Source organism: Hyaena hyaena, unplaced genomic scaffold (assembly GCF_003009895.1).
Source record: "Hyaena hyaena isolate Hyena2069 unplaced genomic scaffold, ASM300989v1 scaffold_556, whole genome shotgun sequence".
NCBI classification, from domain to species: Eukaryota; Metazoa; Chordata; class Mammalia; order Carnivora; family Hyaenidae; genus Hyaena; species Hyaena hyaena.
In genome coordinates this window covers 804582-829483 of record NW_024081189.1, presented here as the reverse complement: position 1 = coordinate 829483, position 24902 = coordinate 804582, and the positions used below count along the sequence as shown (strand labels likewise).

Below are 24902 nucleotides of genomic sequence, written 5' to 3'. Positions count from 1 at the left end.
TGTTACTTAGAAAGCACATATATTATTGTACCCACAGTTTAGCCTTAATGTTTGATAGCAGAATGTCAAAATAATTTTGTTTCCTTTGCAATCCCTTGTGTTGTTTTTCCATTCAAAAACATTATTCTGGCAATAAATCATATTTTTAAAAAAACATTATTCTGAGAGGAGGTCTATGCCTACAAAAAGGTTTAGAACCCTTGCCTGAGATTCTTTTCTGATTCTTCTTCTCTTTCCACAAAAGTTCTTAGAAGATCATTACAGCTCACACCTGTCTCCTGAGTTCCAATCCCCTATGTTCACGTAGAATTTCACATTGATCCTCAGTGCTTACTTCTTTTTTTTTTTTAATGTTTTATTTATTTCTAAGAGAGAGAGAGAGAGAGAGAGACAGCGTGAGCAGGGGAGGGTCAGAGAGAGAGGGAGTCACAGACTGAAACAGGCTCCAGACTCCGAGCTGGCAGTCAGCACAGAACCCGATGCGGGGCTCGAACCCACGAACCGCGAGATCATGACCTAAGCGAAAGTCGGACCCTTAACCGACTAAGCCACCCAGGCGCCCCTCAATGCTCACTTCTAACTCGACCCAGTCCCGAGTCCATTATCATCCCTGCCACAGCCTTGCCCCTTCACCTATGTTCCTATGCTCAGTGGCAACCCCATCTACCTAAGGACACACACCAGAAGCCTGTAATTATTTCTTGGTTCTTCCCCTCCCTCACATACCTTATCCAATCAATCACCATGTCTTATTGATGGAACTTCCTAAATATCTCAACATTGGTTTATTTCTCTTAATCCTTCCTACTTCTCCCTTAATTTAGACTCTTCTTTCTTTCACACAGTATCTTTTTTACCTGTTACAAGAGAACTGGGGCCCCCTTCTACCCAAGCTTTCACCCACCCAGCAGTCCGTTTATTCTCAGGTTCTCAGAGCCTTGTTCCATTGTCCATTGTCTTTTCCTCCTGAATCTCAAAACTCCTCGCTCTCCTAAACATTTTCTCAGTAACATACAAGAGTGTTCAACTTATACTTTATTTTTAAAATTTTTTAATGTTCATTTATTTTTGAGAAAGAGAGAGAGAGAACACAAGCAGGAGAGGAGCAGAGAGAGAGGGCGACACAGAGTCCGAAGCAGGCTTCAGGCTCCGAGCTGTCAGTTCAGAGCCCGACACAGGGTTCGAACTCTTGAACTGTGAGATCATGATCTGCGCTGAAGTCAGAAGCCCGACCGAGGTGCTCCTCAGCTTATTTTATTTTTGAGAAAACCTTACTATCTACATTCATCTAACTGCATTCACTCTTCTTATTTTTCTTCACTTCACAGAATCAACAAATATCCACTTCAATCATCTTGTGCATCAAGTTAACAACTCTGCCCTTTTGCCATCTACCAATTCTTTCTCCTTTTTATTTATTCCTCTTTTTCTTTTTCATGTAGACCTTCATCGTTTCTACCACTCATTCACACTACCATCTCCTCTAATAGGAAGTAGCAGCCATTTTCAATTCCTAGTGTAATTCTTCCAGTTGTTTCTGACTTTGCGTCCTCAGGGACCTTATTCCATCATCTGACCTTTCTTTTTTGTATGTTGAAGTTCTTCCACTTTACTGGCTTTCACCCTTAACATGTAAGCACATTATTGTACTTTAAATATAACCTTAGCCTTCTCAAACATTATTAGCTTGTGAGTAGTGCAGCGGAGGAAAAATAATTTTCCATCTACCCTTCTGAGGTCGTAGCATAGACCCTCCAGTAATAGAAGACAGATTAAAAAGAGGAAAACAGACAAACATTTAATAAAATGTATGCTTCCTGTATACATCGAAGATACCCCCCAAAACCTAGTAACTTCCCCAGATGGTGCAAACACCTCCAGCTAACAATAAAGTAAGGTGTTGGGTTGGGGGAGACCAGTTATGAGCCATGACTAGGAAAAACACAATACACAAGGATAAGGCTTATTATGCAGGTTTCAGTGGGTGCCTTCTCCATTAATAAGATTCTCTCGTGATTTCGTCATCCTTCTCTTCCTGGTACAGAGAGGAAGAACCTTAGGCAGGCAGGTTTCCTTTATGAATGCAAATGTCTCTAACCAAAGGATAATGTCTACTTTGTCAGAGCTGCTGCTTCGTTTGTGACTTCTCAAAATAATCAACTCAAAATGATCTGTATGCCCAAGAGGCAGATTTGGGGATCACATATTCTACTACCTCTCGGTAGTAATGTGGTCCTATTTCAGTGTTACCTTGGATTTCACTTCCTCACGCCCTCAGCCACCTCTCCACAAATTCTCATCTGAGCATATCGCACAAACCCTGAACATTCCTCTTGTTAGCTCACAGCCCATCTTCTCTTGCTTTCGTGCTTATAGTCTTTCTCTTGTAGTTCAACTTCCCTCAAAGTCAGTTCGGTTCTTCGCCTTGTCCCTACTATTCCAGTCGCTATCGTTTAGTCACACGTGCCTATGTTCCCTACTCTTTTCGAAGCTTAAAAACCCCTTGAAGTTCAAAGTCCGCTCCGAACCTGACTCTGAATTTCGTAGCGTTCTCACTGCACTGACGCCATACTGACGTATGTGCCACGGCATGTAGAATGCTTCTGTCTGCATCTCTCAGTCACACTCTCTCACCTGAAAACGGAGGCAACACAGTTTGCGTTGTTTTGCCTTCTCTGTTCTTCTCTGAACAGAGTCCCTTTGTCTTCTGCTATCAACTCCCATGTGCAAGGGACTCATTACTCCAAAAGACAAGGGACTACTCGTGTCAGCAGGATGTGCGATCCTTCCAAGTGTCCTCGAAACAATGTCTTTCCATGAAAAACAGCCCATGAAAATAGATGCCTCTGAGACTGCCTTTGAGTTTGGTAAGATGCTGAAGTACTAAAGATAGCCCTGCAGTTTATGAAAACGTTGTCATTTTGATGTTGGTTAATATGTTCCGGGAATTTATTCTAGAATCTCTCTCTCCTCTTTTGTATCACCATTTATTATTTATCTGTCTTCAATACTCCACTATAATTGTGTAATTCTATACTCACTCCTCATCTTCAAAGACAGAGGAAATGTTACAAATTCTAGACTTCTCTGTGGCATTGGACACTGTTGACACCTTCTTCAGAACATTCCATCCCTTTGCCTCGTTCGACATAATCCTTCACTCACACTGAATTACCACCATGCTGCCAGTACCCATTTTGCAAATTGTGCTTCTGATCATGTTGATCTTACCAGAAGAGATTAAAAGAAGTTTTTCAGACCAGATTCACACATGTCCTTGCATGGACAACTGTATAGTGACGACTGGCCGGCCAACAGTAATTGTAAGAGACTATCACATCTTGCTTTCAAACATGTGAAAATCTGAAAGAAATGTGCGTCTAAGAATCATTGGCATATGGTGTTATTATCTGATAGTTTGAATAGAATTGATCTGTGTTGCTTGAATTCGAGGCTTTAAGAAACAATGTGAATATCTTTATATATTTCCTGAATTTACTTGCCTGATTTGAAGTAAATAATTTTATCACGTTATTTTATGGCTTTTATGAGGCCAGAATGAGATAATGCATGTAAAGTATGGAATGCAGATAAAGTACCAGAGTCAGTGACTACTCAGTGAATGTTAATAGGAGGAGTAGTAACAGTAGCAATAGCAATAGCACATGATATTTTTAATAAAAACTTAAACTATAACTGTTTCTGAATTTAACGTTTTTAAAATGCGAAGACCATATATGTTTATGGGAAGTACTGTTGTCTCTCTGCGATTCAGTAAGCTTAGTAAATAATAATCACTTTCCAGAGGTTTTTGAGAACTAAATGAGATAATGCATGCAAAATATTTGCCAGCTGACTGGCTGAAGTAGTACTTGACATTTTCAGCAGAACATGCATGACAATTTAACTTTGTTGTTTCTAAAATTCTAAAGAAGGTCAATAAGGATTCATTGAAGTTAACTTCAGAAAGAGTAAGTGTTGGGGTGCCTGGGTGGCTCAGTCGGTTAAGCGTCCGACTTCAGCCCAGGTGATGATCTCATAGTTCGTGGGTTCCAGCCCCACGTCAGGCTCTGTACTCACAGCTAGCTAAGAGCCTGGAGCCTGCTTCAGATTCTGTATCTCCCCCTCTCTCTGACCCTCTCCTGATCACGCTATCTCTCTCTCTCAGAAACAAATAAAACATTAAAAAAAAAAAGAAAGAAAGAGTAAGTGCTTCTAGTTAATAATCCCTTATTTCTATATTTTGTCTGGATTGAGTAAGATACTACATGAAAGTATACCATAATCATAGAATACTTGACTTAGTGTATGACAAATCAGAAGCACTCAGTAGAAGGTGGTTATTACTACTGTAGTTGTTATTTGTCCCTGGTTCTTTTTCATCCTTTCTCCTTGGCCAACTCCAAGGTTTTAAAAGTAAAAGTATCAAAGAATGTTCCAATTATACCTATGAAAATCACCTAATTTTTCTGAAGTTAACTTCACCAAATAACATGTGCCTTTCAGAATTTTTATAAGAATGAATAAGATAGTGCATGAAGTTCATTGCTATTATTGATACTGTTTATATTTACTTGACGTTATAATATCACCTGAATTTCTACTGATTGACAAATTTAAAATATAAGAAAGATTTTCCACATTTGCTGAACTTAACTCTTGGGGTTTAATTAACTTCGTCTATTAACATAGAATAGCAGTTCTCAAACTCAGTGGTGTCAGGACCACTTTATACTCTTCAGAACAACTGAAGATCCCCAAAAACATTTGTTTATGTGGGTAGTATCTACTGATATTTGTTGTATTTGAAATTAAAACTGAAAAATTTAAACTATTTATGAACAATTTCATTTTAAATAACAAGAAAGAACCTGTGTAATGTTAACATAAATAATGTTTTGATGAAAACTGTTTTTACAGTTTTGGAAATCTCTCCAGTGTCTAGTTTTATAGAAAGACAGTGGAATTCTCATATACGTATCTGTATTCAACTTGTGATGTTTTGCTTGGGTTGAAGTTTATGAAGAAAACGCAGTTTTAAAGACAAATAGTTGGAAAAAGGAAACCTAGCAAACCCTCTCAAAGAGTGTCAGAGACCCCCGGGGTCCTTGAACCACACTTTGAGAACTGCTGACACCTATCTTTAGGTTTTTTTAAGTATTGAATAAGATAATCTGTGCAATACATGTTGTTATTAATGCTGCTTCATTTGTTGCTATTATTTATAATTTCCAGATATCGTCAAAAAAAAATCTTGAGTTTCTTCTTGTTTTGTTGACTGCATTCATGGCTCCTTTAAAAAAAAAAAGAAGAAGAAAGGACAAAATCAAAAATTAATAATGGCATAAATCTGGTCAAGCGGTTAAGCTACTTTACCAAAGGGTACCTGTATTACAGAGTCTTTCACCAAATTAAGATAATACATCTATAATGTCAGCAATATGCATGGCTCAGCGCTGGAACATAAAACAGACTCAAGAAAAGGCAGCTTTAGAATCACTCTTTACTAAATGTACGTGACATTATACAAATAGACGCCATGGAAAAAACTGGACTCCCATATCCAATCACAACTTCAGCTCATCTGGAGTCTGTCTTTTGCTATACTTTGACACACTCGTATCTTAGGGCCAAGTCCCTTAGGAAATTGAATACATCTGTTAACAGAAACAAGCTAATCCCACTGCAGAGCTGGTCTCTGATGTCATGGTCAGTGTGTAAGGCCCTCCCCAGAGACTTCAGGTGTCTCTAGAAGACAGTGCAGCATTTCTTAGGGGAACTGAGTGTCCACTCCAGTAAATGTTTCCTGAGTGTAGGGCTGTCAGTCCTTATCAGGATTCCTCCAGAGTGAATGCGAATTCCCTAGATCAATCTCTAGCCTTAAGCTCTAGTTCCCATGATGCGGGGGGGATGGGGGGCGGAGGGAGGTGAGAGAGGGGGAAAAGTTGAAAGGGGAGCAGTTCTGCCATACTCCCTCTGGTCCTGCTGTAGGATCCTGAGAAAATATGAGTTTTTCCACCAGCACTTTGTAGGAAAAGGGCCTTCTTTCCTACAATTATATCAAAGTGGTGAGTGTTTCTCCTCAGAACGCCGAGTCTTTTGCTCTAGAAGTAATCACTTCCAAGGTTAGTGGCGGCCAGTTAAGTCTTGGAGAACTTTGTGATCTGAGATCTAATAGTGATTTCATTGCCTGCTTCTGAAAGGACTTCTATGTCTTCTTTTTTCTCTTCTTACTTTTAAAATATTACTAAGGACACCTGGGTGGCTCAGTCAGTTAAGCATCCGACTTCGGCTCAGGTCATGATCTCATGGTTTGTGAGTTTGAGCCCCGTGTCGGGCTCTGTGCTGACAGCTCAGAGTCTGTAGCCGCCTTCGATTTCTGTGTTTCCATCTCTCTTTGCCCCTCCCCTGTTTGCACTCTCTCTGTCTCTCTCAAAAATAAACAAACATTTAAAAAATACATACGTTACTAAACTTTTGTTAAGGCTTTCCAGATGGCAAAAGTAGGTAGAATTATATAATAAAGAGGCATGCATTCATCATCCAGCTCTCAAATTTATCAACTTATGGACTGTCTGGTTTCAGTCCTATCTACGTCTCCCTCCAATATTACTTTGAAATAAACTCCAGACATTGCAATACTTCATAAATACTTCAGTATATCTATCTAAAAATCTAAGAGCAAAATTTTTCCACATAGCCACAATACCAACATCTCTCTTAAAAACTAATGAACAGTAATGATATAATATCATGAAAAGGCCAGTCACTCTTCACAATTTCCAGCTGGGTCATGAACGTTTTTCAAAGTTGGTTGGCATCCAGATTCCAAGAAGGGCCACATATTGTAATAGCTCTATAGGTATTTTTGGGCTCCCTCAATCTGTCGCTTCTTCCTCTAATTTTTTTCTCTTGTAAATTATGTTTTGAAGAAGTCCTTCCCTTTTTTTCTTAATTCCCTATCCACTTCCTTAACTCCAGAAACCTTCCTGCAGCCTAAACTTTCACTAAAACATTACATGGAAGAGAAGCCGATACTGACTTCCTTCACGCACACTTGATCTATCCTCTTTCTAAAGAGTCCCGTATTATTTGTGACTTTCAGAATAAAGACTCTAATGTTAAGAGCTGGCAGAATGCTTACCTGCCTTTCTATAGCTCAAGAAATGTAACTGGTGTGCTTCTCTTGTGTACTCTGTACTCCCAAATGCCTGTTGACATTCCTCCACTTTGGGTGAAAATTCCCTTCTGGTACATGTAACTCTTCCCGTCCAGAGCTCCAAGCCTTTTCACCTGGATCCCTCACCATATTCCCTGAGGATACTTTCTGTGTGTGGGGTCTCCTACTTTTCACCACATTTCTTACTTTCTTGAGTGGCAAGCCTAGGTTCAGAGTCTGTAGGCAAGGACTGATACCCCAAGGAGCCTTGTCACATCTACTACGGCTTCTGATGCCATCACTCGGTATCTTTCTCCCGGAAAAAAAGGCCAGTCCCTTCAGAAATTCCACATCTCAGGAAGAGGGCCAGCAGATCAGTTTCCAAACACCCTCTCTTTCTCGTGTCTTAGTAAATACCAGTCAGCCTCTTCAGGGGGCTCTCGCAGAGCTGCTGACCATTTTCCCCTCTTGGTCATCCAGCCAAAACTCTACACCTGATGCAGGGTGTTAGGACAGCTTGTAACAAGGGCTTTTTGGTTTCAGATGTGTCATAGTTCTCTGTGTGTTCCCTAGAGCCAGCAACAATATCTGAGCATGCACTTCTGTTTCCCCTCACAGCTCATAGTGGGAATATCTACCAGCCCGGAATTCCTAATAACAATCTCAGGTAGGTTCCTAAAAGTGCAGTCTGACTTTTCCCAGGCTTCAACTTCCTGGGGACATAAAGGAGAATAAATTAATATTGAAATTTGAACATCAGGGGCACCTGGATGGCTCCGTCAATTAAACCTCCCACTTAGGCTCAGGTCATGATCTCATGGTCCGTGAGTTCAAGCCCTGCATTGGGCTCTGTGCTGGCCACTCATAGCCTAGTGTCTACTTCTAATTCCGTGTCTCCCTCTGTCTCTGCCCCTACCCGGCTTGCACTCTGTCTCTCTCTCACCTTCAGAAATAAATAAATATTTTTAAAAAAACGTGAACTTCATTTGGAAGTTATCTCTATTTATTGATGCAGAACCTCTTCAAGATCTATCAAGGCGATTTCTGAAAATTCCCAAGCTTTTCACTTAGACTGAGGCTCAAGATCTCCTTCCACTCTCACCTGCTTGTTGATGTTTTCTGCCCATGAGCCTATTTATTAATGAAGGCGCTTACCTAAAAAGATTACCTCTCAGCATTCTTAAAAATAAACAACAACAACAACAACAAAATGCTTCAAATTCTACAGAGAAATGGGGCTACTGCATCTCTTCCCAAGCTACATTTTAGTCTGCCTCTTGCCCTTGAAATGCTGTTGCTTATGCCTAGCGACTCACAAAAATCCTTGCTAAAAAAAGAGCCCATGAAGTTTCTGCATGTAGATTATTTCTGCAGAGCCGTCAGATCTAGTCCTGCAGCACAGCTGAGCACCATACTGTTCTCTCCACCCCTAGTATCCAGAGCTCCGGGGCCCACACATAAAATTTCCTTCTCTTACCCTCTTTGCTCAGGAAAGGCGGGAGTGAGCTCAAAATTCATCTCAAACACAGGGGCGCCTGGGTGGCTCACTTGGTTAAGGACCCAACTCTCGATTTCTGCTCAGGTCGTGGTCTCCCAGTTGGTGGGTTCAAGCCTGGCATTGGGCTCTGCACTGGCAGTGCGGAGCCTGCCTGAGATTTTCTCTCTCTTTCTGTCTCTGCCCCTCCCCTGCTTTCTCTCTCAAGAATAAATAAATAAACATTTTACAAAAGAACTCATCTCAAACTCAGCCCAGTCAACCCTGATAGGCTAGGATTACTCTCCTAGGCAGTATATGCATCGTTTTTATAGCATGTGGAAGATGATATGCCAAACAATGAACCTCTGAATTTATTAATGTCACGGAGTGTAGGTGTAACTACCCAGTCATTCAACAATTGTTGAGTGCCCTCTATGCGCCAGCACAGTTCTAGGAGCTGGAAATGAAAGCAGCAGACACAACCCACTCTCACACCCAAGCAACAGTGGTAATTCCTTGCCTCCCACAGAAACGTGGGGGGAGGGTATTCCAGACAGGAAAGAAGCTGCCATTTCCTGCGGTCTACTTGCTCCCTTTTCACGTGACTCTTAACGTATGCCATGAATAGCTTTCAACAAAGAATCAGCTCGGAATTTTCTCCCGCAAAGTGCGATTGGGTGTCTGCACTGGACAAACCCCCGCAGCTCTGCAGTGTGCTGTAACAAGACCTTTCCTTCTTCTCTTCCCGCAGGAGTATCAGTTCCTATCCCAGTGATCGGACTGAGAGATGAAGAGAAAGTGTTCGTCAACAACACCACGTGCGTGCTGAACGACCCAAACTTCGTCCTTATTGGGTCCTTCGTCGCCTTCTTCATTCCGTTGACGATCATGGTGATTACGTATTGCCTGACGATCCACGTCCTCCGCCGCCAAGCCCTGATGTTACTGCACGGCCACATCGAGGAACCGCCCGGAATAAGCCTGGACTTTCTCAAGTGCTGCAAGAGGAACCCCACCGAGGAAGAGGCCGCTCCCAACCCTAACCAGGACACGAACCCGCGCCGCAGGAAGAAGAAAGAGCGCCGTCCCCGCGGCACCATGCAAGCCATCAACAACGAACGGAAAGCGTCGAAAGTCCTTGGCATTGTTTTCTTTGTGTTTCTGGTCATGTGGTGCCCGTTCTTCATCACCAATATTCTGTCGGTTCTGTGTGGCAAGGCCTGTAATCAAAAGCTCATGGAGAAGCTTCTGAATGTGTTTGTCTGGATTGGCTATGTGTGTTCAGGCATTAACCCTCTGGTGTACACGCTTTTCAACAAGATTTACCGAAGGGCTTTCTCTAACTATTTGCGCTGCAATTATAAGGCAGAGAAGAAACCTCCGGTCAGACAGATCCCGAGGGTCGCGGCCACCGCTTTGTCTGGGAGGGAGCTTAACGTTCACATTTACCGGCACACCAACGAACCGGTGGTTAAGAAAGCTAATGACCAAGAGCCTGGTATAGAGATGCAGGTAGAGAACTTGGAGCTGCCGGTTAACCCCTCCAGTGTGATTAGCGAAAGGATCAGTAGTGTGTGATGAGTAGTGCGTAAGCAGCACAGTCTTTTTCCTACAGTAAAGCTACCAACGTAGGAAAAGATCCTGTAATTCTTCTGTCGGTCACACCTAATGTAAATATCGTCCTCTGATTAAAAAAAAAAAAAAAAAAGTGTGTTTGTATATAGCTTTGCAGCTTTACAATCATGCATACAATAGTGAGCTTTAGGGTTCTATATTTACTGTTTATAACAGATTGAGAATAACTTATTTTGATTATTTGACGCGTAAAATGTGACGTTTCTTCTTTCCCTTCCTCCCTGTCTCCTTCCCTCCTTCCCCCGCTTTCTTTCTCTCTGTCCTCTCTCTTTTGCTTACTTTTGTGCATAAGGAAATGTCAACGTTCATCCCAGGTGGCATTTGCAGGAGACCAGAATGACGCACGGTGACAGTGGTTCCACTTCAGCCACACCAAAACTGACAATTTGGTGGACTCTTTTGCCGGGTTAACAGTAAATATACGCTTTCAACTTTTGCTCTGCTCATTTACACACATAAACACCGTAAGATAGGCTCTGCCTTTTGATACCGTATCGCACCTATTAGCGAAGTCAAAGGTAGAATTTCACCTCGTCGTCACACACGGGGCAAAATTTGACATTGTCAGAATGTTGTGTTGGTATTTTACTGCAATGTCCGTCCCCAAACATAGTGGTATCTTAACACAGCAGCTGGATGACCAGGACTACGGAAGTGGAAGGCTGATACGAGATATATACACCAATAGCTTTTCACTTCTCAAGGACAATGTTCAAATTCTGATTACAATGCCAACCAAACTGGAATTAGCGTCTTCATTCTGGTCCTTAGTAAATACCTAATTCTGTGATGAAACTGGGGAACGAGGTCCCAGAGTTATTTCCCAATCCAGGATTCGACGCCAATTGGGTTTTGATCTCCGAATCCTACACACAACGTGAAATTTGCATTTTGAGCCTTATTAAAGTATTTTCATAATTACGGTACCTCTGTCTATAGGACCCAATTTAGCAGTCCATTTTTGAGTAAAACTTGCGCCGGAAGCATAGATGACCAAAACCTTGGAAGTTTTACTTGATTAAGGACTACAGAATTAGGCCCTTAGAATGTGAAAAAAAAAAAAATAGTAAATAAAAAACAAGCTTGTACTGAACTCTGGGAAAAACAGAAATACAGAGTTTCCATTCGGATTTTAAACAAGATGTATCTCATTTTCAGATCCTTCCAAGCTCTCTCGTACAGGAAGAGGCTGCAGCTAATTTGTGAAAGTGGCAAGCTCTTCATTGTCCCGCAATTGTGTACCAGAAGCTTAAATCTTTGTTAAAATCTAGTGTTGTGTCACAAGTAAGTGTTGTCCGTTGATTCATTTGTGGGCCTGCTGCTCTAAGAATTCAGCACCATTTAACTAGTTTGTGAACCGCGAAAGGTTTTCAAGCCTTGCTAAAGTCAGACCATTAACTCTATGCTGTGTGCCGAGTATCCAAGCGTTTCCAGTGACTCTATTTCCATGTGTGCCCATTTCACACAACTGTGGATCAATTTCTGAAGAATTCATGATGCTATCTCTGACGCCTGACAGTTACTTCCGCGCTGCAGCGTGTGCTTCTCAATTGGGGAAGGTAGAATCTGAATTTCAAAAGCCCCTGGTCGGTGTTCTCAACACACAGCATAGATCGATCCAGCCGTCTGCCACTGGGGCAGTGGGAGAGAGGCTGTATTCGAGGAAACTCATCCACTCTCTACTTGATTAGCGACACTGCCAAATATCAGTCAATTGCTTGAGCATGCCCAAATCTACCACGAAAGTAAACTCTACCTGCCTGTTAGCGCTGTCGAACTGCATGTTAAAACAATCCTATGAAATTGAATGAGGCGATCTACTTCTCACTGAAACAAAAATGTCTGGCGACACCCAGCATGCATTGAGCATGAGTTCTGCACATACACGTGGTGTCCTGCATGTACACCGTGTATGTTGCCTGAATCCATCGATATGTATTAATGTCGGGCAGAGTAGGTGATCTTAACGGGACTGACGAAAACCCTTTCGCAGTCCTCAAAATGACTACGCATTCAGATCTGAAGTATTGTGAGTATTGGAGAAAATTGGAAACATCTGATTTCTTGAACTATCAGGGCAAGCTCATAGCACATGTTTTACAAAGAAATAAAATAGAAACCACAGATTTTCAAAAGCACTAGCAATAAGTTGAATGATAATAGCTTATAGCACATTTGTTAAAAATTCTTATGTCATCGAGTAGTAGTACTTACTAGTACCCAGCGCAGTAATGATTCTCAAATCGTGTGCTATTCGTAAGTTCTGTGCAATTTGGTATGAAACTAATATGCTCATTTGGATATAAATCTTACAGTTCAGTGTGAAATCTACAAACTTTTGTAAATGTTTTAAAAAAAAGTCCATGTGATAAATGTAAACGTGGTGAATTTACTGTCAAACAAATCATTTTGATGTACTATATTATATATGTATATCTGTTTCAGACACGTGCAACAGACTGCCTTATATTATTTCCTGTAAATCTTCTCCTTTGTCAAATGGTACTTTTTGTGAGTGGTTGCAAAGTGGTGTCTCACTTGTGGCTCCTGTATGTGATCCAGTCCAAGTTTTTGTGATACTTCCTATTAATTTATTAAATTTATTAAATGTTGGCCAGCGTGTCACGTGTCTTTTTTCCCCCTGCGTCTTTGGAAGGGAAGACACACTCCTTCACTTTGTTTTCTTTGAAAATTAAATCGTATCCTGTAAAAATGAGTTCAAAAAAAAAAAAATAACAAACAAACCAGAACCAGAAAATACCACTCTTCTGACTAATTCTGTGTGTACTCAAGGATGGCAAAACCAGCGGAAAGACAATTAAGAGGTGCAAACAACTGGGACGCCTGGGTGGCTCAGTGGCTTAAATGCCTGACTTTGGCTCAAGTCATGATCTCGCGATTTGTGGGTTTGAACCCTGCATCGGACTCAGTGCCTGGAGCCTGCTTCAGACTCCGTCTGCCTGTCTGTCTCTCTCTCTCTCTGCTTTTCCTCTGCTCACACTCTGTTTCTCTCTCAAAAATAAATATTAAGAAGATTTTTTTTTTTTAAAAAAAAAGAGGTGCAATGTCAACAGAAGTGGGTGGCATCATAGTGGTTCTCAAATATTATGTGACCCATAGCATACTTATGAACATAAATAGCTCTAAGAGATCGGTTGGGCCCCTCTGGGATGTACATCTTGAAATGGAGAGATGTGTGCGAGACACTTGCTGGGAAATGATCTTGGGATCTGGACGCACGGCGAAAGGGGAGAAGACGACTGTGGTGTGGGTACAATGAGGACCTCCGCCCCCTGCCCCTGTAGAGGGGAAAACAAGCCACTTGACCTCATTTTCTTTGCAAGTGAAATTGAATTCTGTGAAACAAGTTCACACAGACGAACGCAACCAGAAAGTATCACGCTTCCTGACCAATTCTGCATGCACTCGAAGCCTCCCACACTAGGGCAGAGACGGTTAAGAGGTGCAACCGACAAAAACAATGATCACACTTAGCTGACTCCCATGGGGAGCTCTGAATCTCAGATACCCCTTCAGAGTTCTCCCAAGTTCAGGCAAGGGCCAGATGTCCATACCTCCAATATCTCCCAAAAGAGATGTACCACCTTAGGCCAGGCCACTAGTTTCAGCAGGCAACCCTTAAGGAAGTCTTATAGCTAAAAGCTGTCAGTCCACAATCATCGTAACCCAGGGAGGATGAACCCTGGAACCCTAAAGGTGGGATCTTGGCAAGGTAGCATAGCATCCGTAACAAAGAGTCTATTTATTGGATAGGAAAGATTCACCACCTGGTTCAGTACCTATATAAACAACATGAAAGGACCTGGCTTTCACCTCCATTCCAGGCAAATGGAGGTGAAAAGAAATACAAGCATACCTTGGGGATACCGCGGGTACATTTCCAGACCACCACAATAAAGTGAATATTGCGATGAAGTGAGTCAAATGAATTGTGTAGTTTCCTAGGGCATATAAAAGTTATGTTTACACGATAATGTGGTCTATTAAAGGTGCAATAGCATAATGTCTAAAAAAACCACAATGCACATTCCTTAATTTAAAAAATATTTTATTACTAGAGCCCCTGGGTGGCTCGGTTGGTTAAGCGTCCAACCTCGGCTCAGGTCATGATCTCACCGTTTGTGGGTTTGAGCCCCGCGTCGGGCTCTGTGCTGACAGCTCAGAGCCTGGAGCCTGCTTGGAATTCTGTGTCTCCTTCTCTGTCTGCCCCTCCCCCACTCATGTTCTGTCTCTCTCTCTCTCTCACTCTCTCTCTCTCTCAAAAATAAACATTTAAAAAATCTTTAAAAAATAAAGAAATGGGGGGAGGGGAGAGGGGAAGGGGGTGACGGGCATGGAGGAGGGCACTTGTGGGGATAAGCACTGGGTGTTCTATGGAAACCAACTTGACAATAAACTATGAAGGAAAAACTTTTTTAAAAATTTAAAAAATTAAAAAATAAGGTTGTACATGTTACATATACATTGTATGTTATGTATATGGATGCGTACACACATACACATTTACTCTGAAATGACTTTGATGACAGGGCTTGTGTCTGCTTTGTTCATAACTATGGAACAGTGACTGCATGTAGTATCATTGGTTCATTCATTTATTTGTTCCATGAATAATTATACCAGTTTATCTGTTTTGCAGTTTTCCTCAGTATACTCAGGAATACATTTCTCAAAAAAAAAAAAGGAAATAAAAATAAAGAAACAAAAAATATTTTTATTGCTAAAAAATGCTATCACCTGAGCTCTCAGTGAGCCATAACCACCTATCAAAGATTGTCATAACAAATAAAATCACAATGATAAAATTGAAATATTGCAAGAAATACCAAAATGTGGCACAGAGACACAAAGTGAGCAAATGCTGTTGGAAGAACGGTGTTAATAAAAAAAAAAAAAAATGGCACCGAGAGTCTTGCTTGACACAGGGTTACCACAAAACCTTCAATTTGGAAAAAAAAAAAATGCGGTATCTGCAAAATTCAGTAAAGTGCAATAAAACACGGGAGGCCAGCGTATGTTTCTATATGTGATTTCTCTTCTTATTGGAGGTATTCTCAGACAACAGCTTAGGAGGATTCTTAGATTTCTGATTCCACCTGGACAGCTTCAACTAAGGTGCAGTAAAAAAGAACCCCAAAGTCTCAGGGCCTTAACAACGCAAATGCTTGTTTTGGGCTCACACTATGTGTTCAGTAGGGGTTGCCAGGAAACTTCTTCTCCTTATTGTTACTCCAGGAAAAATGGCGGTAGAAGCTACATCTTTACGTGTGTTTCCACGTAGCAGAGGGAAGGGAAATTAGTGGACCTCTTTCTTCCATTAAAGCTAACCCTACCTTTAATTTTTAATTTAATCCTGACTCTGCCCATATCGTCACAGCTTACCTATAACATCGTTTCTATCCTTAACTTTAAGTACGTCAATATTTAATCCTACCCCTGCCCTTAACGATATAATTAATTCTAACCCTAACCCTAACCCTCACTCGAAATCCTAACACTGCCTCTAATTACGATCCTGCTTTTCTGCAAACCCTAACATTACTCAAATCTCTAACCTTACCTTATCATTAACTCCCGTGCTTCCCCTCGTTTTAACCCTCCCTTAGGATTAAACTCTGGCTTCTAGCCTGAGCTCAAGTGTTCTAACTTCTAAGCTCAAGTGTCAGCACTACTTATTTCTGTTTTATTCTGAAAAACTCTTTTTGTGAAGATCTTGAGAAGCAATACTGAAAGACACACAGAGAAAATTTATGGCTGATCCTTGTTTACCTCTTTGTCTTAAAACCTCTCACCCCAACTAGCTTCAATTGGCCCACTCCCTCCACACTGTCTTGATGCACTGTGAACTTAATAATAAAAGGAAACCTCATTTAAAACGGAGTTGAATGGCCAGAAGGAGGAGCTCTCCTGTAGTACCACGACTTGCAGCTCTTTGTAGCCCCAATAGGAAGAAGCCTTTATACTACCTTTATGCTACTATACTATCCCAGCGGGAGGAAGAAAGGTTTTGCCCAGCAACAGCCCAGCCAATGGGAGGCAGTCACAACTCAGCCAATGAAAAGCCACTACACCTCAAACTCCCAGTTTACTAGAGGGGACTTTTGGTTTAGAACAGCCCCTCTCAACTCCCCCGTTTCCTCTACAAAAGAGTGTTCCTCCTCTCCTTTGTTCTCCAGGTTTGCCTACGGTTTTGCCAGAGCTTGCTTGTCCCAAATTGCAATTCTCTGCTGTTTCTGAATACACCCATATTTTGCTGGTAAAGTAGCTGGCAGTTTTATTTTATTTTATTTTTAATTTTTTAAAATAGTTTATTTATTTTTGAGACAGAGAGAGAGAGACAAAGCATGAGCAGGGGAGGGGCAGAGAGAGAGGGGGGCACAGAATCTGAAACAGGCCGCGGGCTCAGGGGTGCCAGCACAGAACCCTATGCGGGGCTCGAACCCACGAACCGTGAGATCACGACCTGAGCCGAAGTCGGACGCTCAACCGACTGAGCCACCCAGGCGCCCCTGGCAGTTTTATTTCTAAGGTTAACATTCATTTCATTATAATGATCATTTATTGAGCGCTGGCAATATAACAAACACAAACATGCTTTCTTTTACGTGAATGCATTGGTATGTTTAAAATCTCTTCTTTGCTGCTGTGCAAACCGAGAATCAGCGAGGTAAAGGGGCTCCGCCTAAGTCACCCTGCTAGAAAAAGCAGAATGAACCGTCTGCTTACTAAGCTTGTGCTGTCCCCAATATGCTTAGGACTCACTGTTAGTGTCCCATAGTGTTGGTTTGTAATCTCCTGGGAACCTTTCCAGGTGGGATATGATATCAGCCCCCTCCTTGTACTTGGAGGGCAGGAGAGGCCAAAGAAAGAGGCAGGCCACTTCCGGTTGGTAGGTGGTGGATTTAATCAGTAAAGGGAACTTACACACAAGGCTGGTCTTGGGCAGTGACCAGACAAGTAGCTCTCCACACCCTCTTGCCACATCTTACAAGTTGACATAGACGCCTTAACTGGATTCAATCACATATGCCGTGCAGGTGTTTTCAACACATCACCATCTCAAGGCTGTGCCCTTGCAGCAGCGTCTGGGAGCGGGGAAAGAAAGCAGAACACACAGGCCAAGGACATGGGAGGGAGGGAGGAGCCTCTGATTGCTTGAGTCCTGCTCACAGGTCAGCCAGCGCTGTGTCTCCTCAATGACGCCCCAATGCTTACATCACTCATGACCAGCTCTTATAACCTCATAGGCTCCACCTCTTTTGCAACGGGCCCTCAGTGGTCAGCAAGGGATTTCACCAGCATGGAGGTGACTCCTTTGGTGGCTGTCTGGCTCCACCGGAGCCAGATGTCATGGCAACAGTACAGGCACATGCCAGAGAAAACATGGATTAATGCACTGATTCCCCATATCAGTGACCACTTGTTTCATCAAGAGCCCATGATCCAGACCACTGATTTATGAAGTCTCATAGGCTCAGGATTGACTCACTCGGGGTATTTACTTGTGTTTTCACATGATTTAATAAAGACGACATTCTAGCAAAGCATCAGGTACAAACACACAACATTTTGTTTGGCTGAAGGCACAGGTACCTTCTTGCAAGACAGTAATAATGTCCAAGACCATCTTATTTTGGAGGACAGCTCTTTTTTTCTGAGGGAGAGAGAGAAAGAGAGAGTGCAGGAGAGGGGCAGAGGGAGAGGGGGACAGAGGATCTGAAGCGGCCTCTGTGCTGACAGCAGAGAGCCCTGTGCGGGGCTCAAACTCACGAACTGTGAGACCATGACCTGAGCCAAGTCAGAAGCTTCACCGACTGTGCCACCCAGGCGCCCCCAGCCTCTATCTTTTTCTTTTCATTAGAATCATTTCAATGTTCAGTAAGGATAGGCTTTGATGACTGTCATTCAAGGGTTGCTGGGTAAATTTAGTAAGGGCTTCTATATGTGCTATATCATCCTATAGGATGGAGGAGGAGGGAACAAAAATGGCAGACAAATAAATGTACCAGTGAAAGCACGTGCCCATCTGACCTTAAAAGGAGAGACGTTAGCAGTTGTTGTTAGGATGATGCAGATTCTCCCCTGTTCTCAGGGAAAGCCCAGGGGGCAGTGGCCCAACCAACCAGGTGGAAACCATGGCCAAAGATGTGTGCTACACAACCATTGGGTTTGACCAGGTATTTATCGAATGGCACCAAATCAAACCCAAACTGGTCACTATCCCTTAATATGACAGAATGATGACACAGTTCCTGTGGTATCCATTCCCTATTTCTAGTACGATTGGGTTGATTCTGTTTAGAGTCATTTTTCTTTTGTTCCCAACATAGGGGTGCCCATGTGCTCAATTGTATATAACCCAGAGAAAGCCACATAAACCTATCCCAAGTGTGAGCATAGCCATCTACAGATCTGATGGTGGTATTTCTAGGACTTTCCTGGACAGCAACTGACTTTTCAACCCTTAGTTTGTTTGACAGGAAAAGAATACCCATGCCCAGTATCATTGGCAGGGCGTGCCCTAGGCTGGGTTTCTGGATCAGTATCGGTAATATCAGGAGAACTAAGGGTGTTAGCCCTAGCTTGTTCTCTAATGTAACACTTTGGGGCCTTTTAATCCCTTTCCTGGAGGGGTGATACTCATCATGGCAATCCCGACGAGCTAGAGAGGGGCGGCTGTCCACATGCCTGACAACTGAATTGATTTCTTTGTCAGGCATAAGAGTTGGTCTACTGTATAAAGGTACATCCATCAGGTGCCCGTCCCATGGCTGGCCAGCACAGGGACAGCAGAAGTCTGAGGTCAAAAAGACAGATATTCCATAGGAAATTGTATGGGGAGGTCTTCCTCTTCTATAAGAATTGCACCCATGGCCTGATCTTGAGATGTTAATGCAGCTTCAGTGTTAGGAATCTGACTCGGTTGTGAATACTACACATGGTGGCTGGGAAAGCACTGCTGTCACCCATGAGGAGTATGGACGGGGGTGGGGGGGTGGGATTGGCCAGACTAGGACCGCTATCTTCTCCCTTCTCTGTAGGGGGGTCCAAGTAGAATACATTTCAACGGGTCTGACTTATAGCAGGATAACAATCTCCATGGACACTGGGTTGTTGCCACTCACCCAGGGTGTCAAGTAACTCACCCATGCCGGCAAGATGTCCCATGGCAAATGTCATTTCTCAGGCATGATGGGGCTTGGGGTTCCCGACAGCATGGCTGCTTGATCTATGGTGAGAGTCGGGGCAATAGTTGTCTCCTGCAGTTCCATACTTTTACAGAACTGGGTGCCCGGGCAGTGATCCCCAGTCTGGCATATGGGGTCTACAGGTTGGTCACTCAAATGTATTAAAGCCTGAACAGGGGCGCCTGGGTGGCTCAGTCTGTTGAGCATCTGACTTTGGCCCAGGTCATGACCTCGAGGTTCGTGAGTTGGAGCCCCGTGTCAGGCTCTGTGCTGACAGCTCAGAGCCTGGAGCCTGCTTTGGATTCTGCGTCTCCCTCTTTCTCTGCCCCTCCCTGACCCACGCTCTGTCTCTCTGTCTCTCAAAAATCAACAAAGGCTAAAAAAAATGTTAAGCCTGAACAGCACTTTAGTCTACCTGGCCAAGGTGGTTTTACCTGCTAGGAACTGAATTTGCTGCTTTAATATTCCATTTCCCCTTTCTAGCCACACTGCTGCTTACAGATTCTAGGGGAGATAACCTCCATTTAATGTCACGTTCATTCACCCAATCTTATACATCATGAGCTTTGAAATGTGACTTCTGTTCACGGTCCTTTCAAGGAAGCTTGCCTTTCAAGGAAGCTTTCTGCACATGGTACTCAGCTTCTCTAATCCCCTAATGGTGGCAGCCTGGTTTACACAGTGACAGGGGAAAGCTTGGGTTATTCCAGAAGCCGTGTCCACACAAACCAAGGCACATTTAGAACCCTGACTCAGAGGAAGGGGACCAATAGAATCAATTTGCCAAGCCCTCACTGGCTGGGAACTCTGATGGGTGGCCGCAGACTTCTTGGCTTTGTTGAGAACACACAGGACATGCTGTCATTGCGTTAACGGTCACTGTACTTTGATAACAATCTGACATCTTTGGCAGTATGCCATCCCATCCCGGTACTGCTGTGTCCTCTCTTTCTATGCACCCAATCTGTTGTATCTACTGAGGGATCCATTGTTAGGGCTCGCACCGGAGCGAGGGCACCAACTTCTTGATTGCCAGGGGGTGTCAGTGCCTTAGGAGCTGGGACACAGAAATCACTGAGGACTGCTTCGGCTCTAGCAGATGGACCCAAGCGTCTTTTCATATATCCTGACCCCACAAGGGCTTATTCATAGTCACCCGCCTCTCAGCATCTCACTGTCTGAGCCATAGGGTTAATCTCTTTAGAACAGTCCAACTGTCCATACAAAGGGTTAATAGCCAGGGGTCACGAGTGATCCGAAACGCCAGACGGCTCTGAGTTCAGCCCACTGGTTGCTGTGGTTTGTTCCTGTTCCCATCCAGAAGGTGTCAGTGTTGGACTGAATAGCGACCACAGCCCTTGTGGATGGATTGCTTCCACGAAACCCATCTGTATCCGGGGTATTAGTGGGAATTTCCCTTGCCCCCTCTTTGGGGGGGGGGGGGGGGAGGGGAGCTCTACAGTAATAAGGGCAGGGGTGTCTGGAAGATCCATATCCTCCGCAGGACCGAGTAGTGCCTACATTTCTGGAGACGATGGGCTGGTTGACAGGGGTCCTCTGCTACAAATAGGCATGTCACCTAGTCAGAGTGGGGCTTTGAACCACAACAGAAGTGGGTCGCTGGAACATATTTCCAACCCACCCCTTGATAAGCAGGGAAGTTCCCACCACAAGGTGCTGTTTACTAGTGAGAGGCTCTACCCGGAGGAGCACTGTATAGACTGTTACAAACTGTTGCTCTGTGGGCATATAACGAATTCCTTCCCCCTTCCAGAACTGTGACCCAAATCCTAAGGAAGCCATCTTTTTCCGTTGTTTCTGCTACAGTGCCGAACTCATACCTTCTGGGGTTGTAGACCCATCTAACTCCAATGGTAGCCCTGCTGGGGAGATGCCAGAACTTTAACCTGCTTTGGGAGTATTTTTGCCTTTTCAGGGGTGGCCAACTCTGATACACAGTCCCATACAAGCCCTTTCTTTAGCCAGTGGTGTAAGGGACAGAGGCACCGTGGCGGGTGTGGAAGAAAAGTCCTCCCAAACTCCCATATCCTTACAAAGCCTTGCGCCTCTTTCACATCCTTGGGGTTTGGATAGGCTTACACCTTATAAATCACAGCTCCGGACCCCACCAGATGACTCCCAAAGACGTTATAGCTATGGCCGAGCCTCGGATTTTCTGTGGATTCACTGCCCATCCTCTCCCTCACAGGCGCTGCAGCAAAGCCAAGTCTACACGTGTCAGCATGATTATCGACAATGTAATGGGCCCCATTTTACTGATGTGAGGAAGGAGAACAGGAACGGGTCTTGGGATACCCTTCTATGACATGTGGTACGGCTGTGCAGATGACCTTGGGGAAGCACTTGAAAGATCCATTATTGCCCCTTCCATGTGAAGGCAAGTTGCTCTTTTGTCTCATTGGCCAGGAATATGGTGAAAAAAAAGCATCTGTTACATTCAGCACAGCATGGGACACTCCTAGGACCATGGCCAAGATATCTAAGATGGTGGCAGCATTGGGTACAGCCACATGGCGGGGCAGGCATAACCTTGTTCAATTCTTGGTAGTCCACCATCATCTGCCATGGGCCATCTGGCTTTTTTCATTTTTCAATTAAAAATTTTTAATGTATATTTTTGAGAGAGAGAGAGAGAGAGAGCAGGCAAGGGGCAGATAGAGAGGGAGACAGAGAATCCAAAGCAGTCTCCGCACTGTCAGCACAAAGCCAGATGTGAGGCTCAAATCCACAACCTGTGAGATCATGACCCGAGCCACAGTCGGACGTTCAACCGACTGAGCCACCCAGGGGCCCCGCGTCTTAGCCATAACAGGTTGTGGAAAGCACTGTGGCCAGGGTGCAATACCCACCTGATGTAGTTCCTGGAAAGCGTCTCTTATTTCCTCATGTCTCTCAAGCAGTTTATGTTGTTTGAAAGTTACTACTCTTCGTGCGGGTGGCAGGCTTATCTGCTCCCAGTTGGTATTCCCCACTGGTTTGATTACTCTAACCTGGAGGCAGAATTCACCAATAGAGATTTGTAGAGTTTGACCTTGTAAAATAACAATACCCAATATGTTCTCTGGTATTGGTGATAAAATCCTCACATTCTCACATTCTCCTGGGCAGGAGAATGCCCCATCTGCAGTGTCAGAAAGACCTTCCTGACCATAACTGTTTGCCCTCCATAACCATCCTGGCAAACTTCTGGGGGTGACTGTTACACTACATTCAACTCTGTTAATCTATCAGAGCCATCACCTTTTGTTTATTTCTGAAGGATCAGTGAATATAGTGAGCTCAGCATGAGGCCTCTGATCACCTCCAATGGCCCTCACCTAAAGGCAGTTTTGGCCTGCATCCTATACCCAGAATGTGGAAGGCATTTGCCCCAAATAAGAAGGTATCTTGGAGGACTTTGCTGGAGCAGGGAGGGCATCAGGGATTGTAGGGCCAGATGAGGCAGGTCTAAACTACTGTTCAGATTTTAATACTCTCTACAGATCGACCAGCACACGGTTAGGTTGTTGGTCAATCTGTTCAGGTGGGGTACCTGCAGTGATAACTTCCTGGTTATTCTTACTCAGCCTTTACAGCCAACTAGGGTAGCGTCTTCACTTTGTGAGCTTTCCTTCTATTTGGGGCCTTTCCCACAGCCCATATCTGTTCCTGGGATCTGTCCATGTCCCCCAGATCATCAATGGATTGCCCAACACCGTAAACGTCCTGTCCCACAACGGAGCTCAGCATGGATATCAGCATCCCATATCAGGTGCTGGGGGTAGACTGGAAAACCTTGACTTTCATTCCTGCCATGACTGTGGCCCCATCAGTGTCTTTGAAGAAAGGGGCTTAGACTGCCTGTCTCATTCCCACCTCTCCGAGAATTTGCTTTACCTTCTGTATAGAATTTCATGGTCCCACATTCCCAGGGAGATCCCCTCTCTTTGGGCCAAGCCTCCCCGCAAGATAGAACGATGCATTCTATAGGAGAGTGAGTACCTTGAACCCCCGGAACACCACGCAGGCACCGCTGGAGGGCAAGGCGTGTGCTGATGTCGCTCTTCCTTTCCGCCTCCTGCTTGGTCAGAGAAATGCCACTGCCCACACATCCCGTTGCTGTACGAACCACACCTGGATGCTTTCCCTGGCCTTTTGTTGGAACTTGACAGCTATATCGATGCGGTCAGCTGAAGCACCGTCACTCACCATGAACATTTCCAGAACCAGGGGCTGCCCCACTGGCTGGAGTTGCTGTTCCGGTGCTTTTGCTTCCCCTCGTATTAGGAGTTGGATGGCTCCAGGCATTTTGTCTGTTTCACTGTCAAGTCACAACACCCTCCTCTTTACCCTCTTCATTTTCCCAGGGACTCCACCTTGTAACATCCCAACCGGGCTTTGCCACAGGCACTCAGATTTTAATCTGAGGCATCCTGTGCCCTCCTAGCTTGTGCTGGGCCTCGGGGTCTAGAGACATTCAATTCCACAACCTACCAGGACACTTGCTTCCAGAGCTAATAGGACCGTCCATGGAATCTTCTCCTGAAGGTTAGTCCATTTTAACATCTATACCATATGCTTTCAGGGAGAACTCTGCAGGTCTTTAAGGGGCAAGGATATGTGTTCTCGGTCAAACGCCGGAATGTGGAGCTACTCCCGTGTTGGGTCTTCTGCCTCATCCTTGCTCTCTACTGCCCGCTTGCTTCATCTTTCTGATTGGCGGCATTTTTTTTTAGCTTGACAAATATTTTTTAACAATAACTACTAAAGGATTTAGATAGGGGGCCTATACTAGAAAGAGTGCTATTCCCAGAGATTACTTTATTTATTTATTTATTTATTTTTAAATGAGAGAGTTACCTGCACGGCAGGGCAAAGATCCGATTACCAAACATCTGCTTTCCTCATCTTCCTGTGAATTCTCCTCCTCCCCTTTGAAGTCCCAGACCCCTATCCCAATCCTTAGCTCCGAATGGCATATAAACTACAACTGTCCATCTTGTCCTTGGGTCTCACATTTTTATGGAGCCCCTGTATATACAGAATCTGTTCATCTGTCTCCTGTCAATGTGACTATTAGACTAGCCAAAGAACCTAGAAGGGAAGAAGGAAAATTTCGCCACCCTTACCATGCAATCGATATTGCAGAAAGCAATACATGCTCAGATTTAGTTTGGATTCTTATTCAACAGATTTGTAGTACTTATAATCTGCACATCCGGGGCTGGGAATAGGAGTGGAGATTCACCGCAAACAGACATGAGGGACGTTTGGGAGGTGATAGAAATGTTCTAAAATGGAGTTGTGGTGATGATGACACAGCTCGATAACTGCACTAAAAATTATTGAATTCTGCCTGTGCAATAAGTGCCTGTATTATTTTGAATGAATGCTCTGTGAACAATGCATTCAAGCAGGTAAC

The 24902-nt window shown here is 43.8% G+C and overlaps 1 protein-coding gene across 1 annotated transcript in view; it reads left to right on the top strand.

Moving 5' to 3' along the window:
- Positions 1-10214, top strand: part of HTR2C (5-hydroxytryptamine receptor 2C) — a 139741-nt gene extending 129527 nt beyond the window's left edge. The window contains exon 4 of the mRNA XM_039256084.1: positions 9388-10214. Within this exon, the coding sequence (XP_039112015.1) occupies positions 9388-10214 (827 nt within the window). The remainder of the gene's footprint in view (positions 1-9387) is intronic.
- The last annotated feature ends 14688 nt before the right edge of the window (positions 10215-24902 follow it).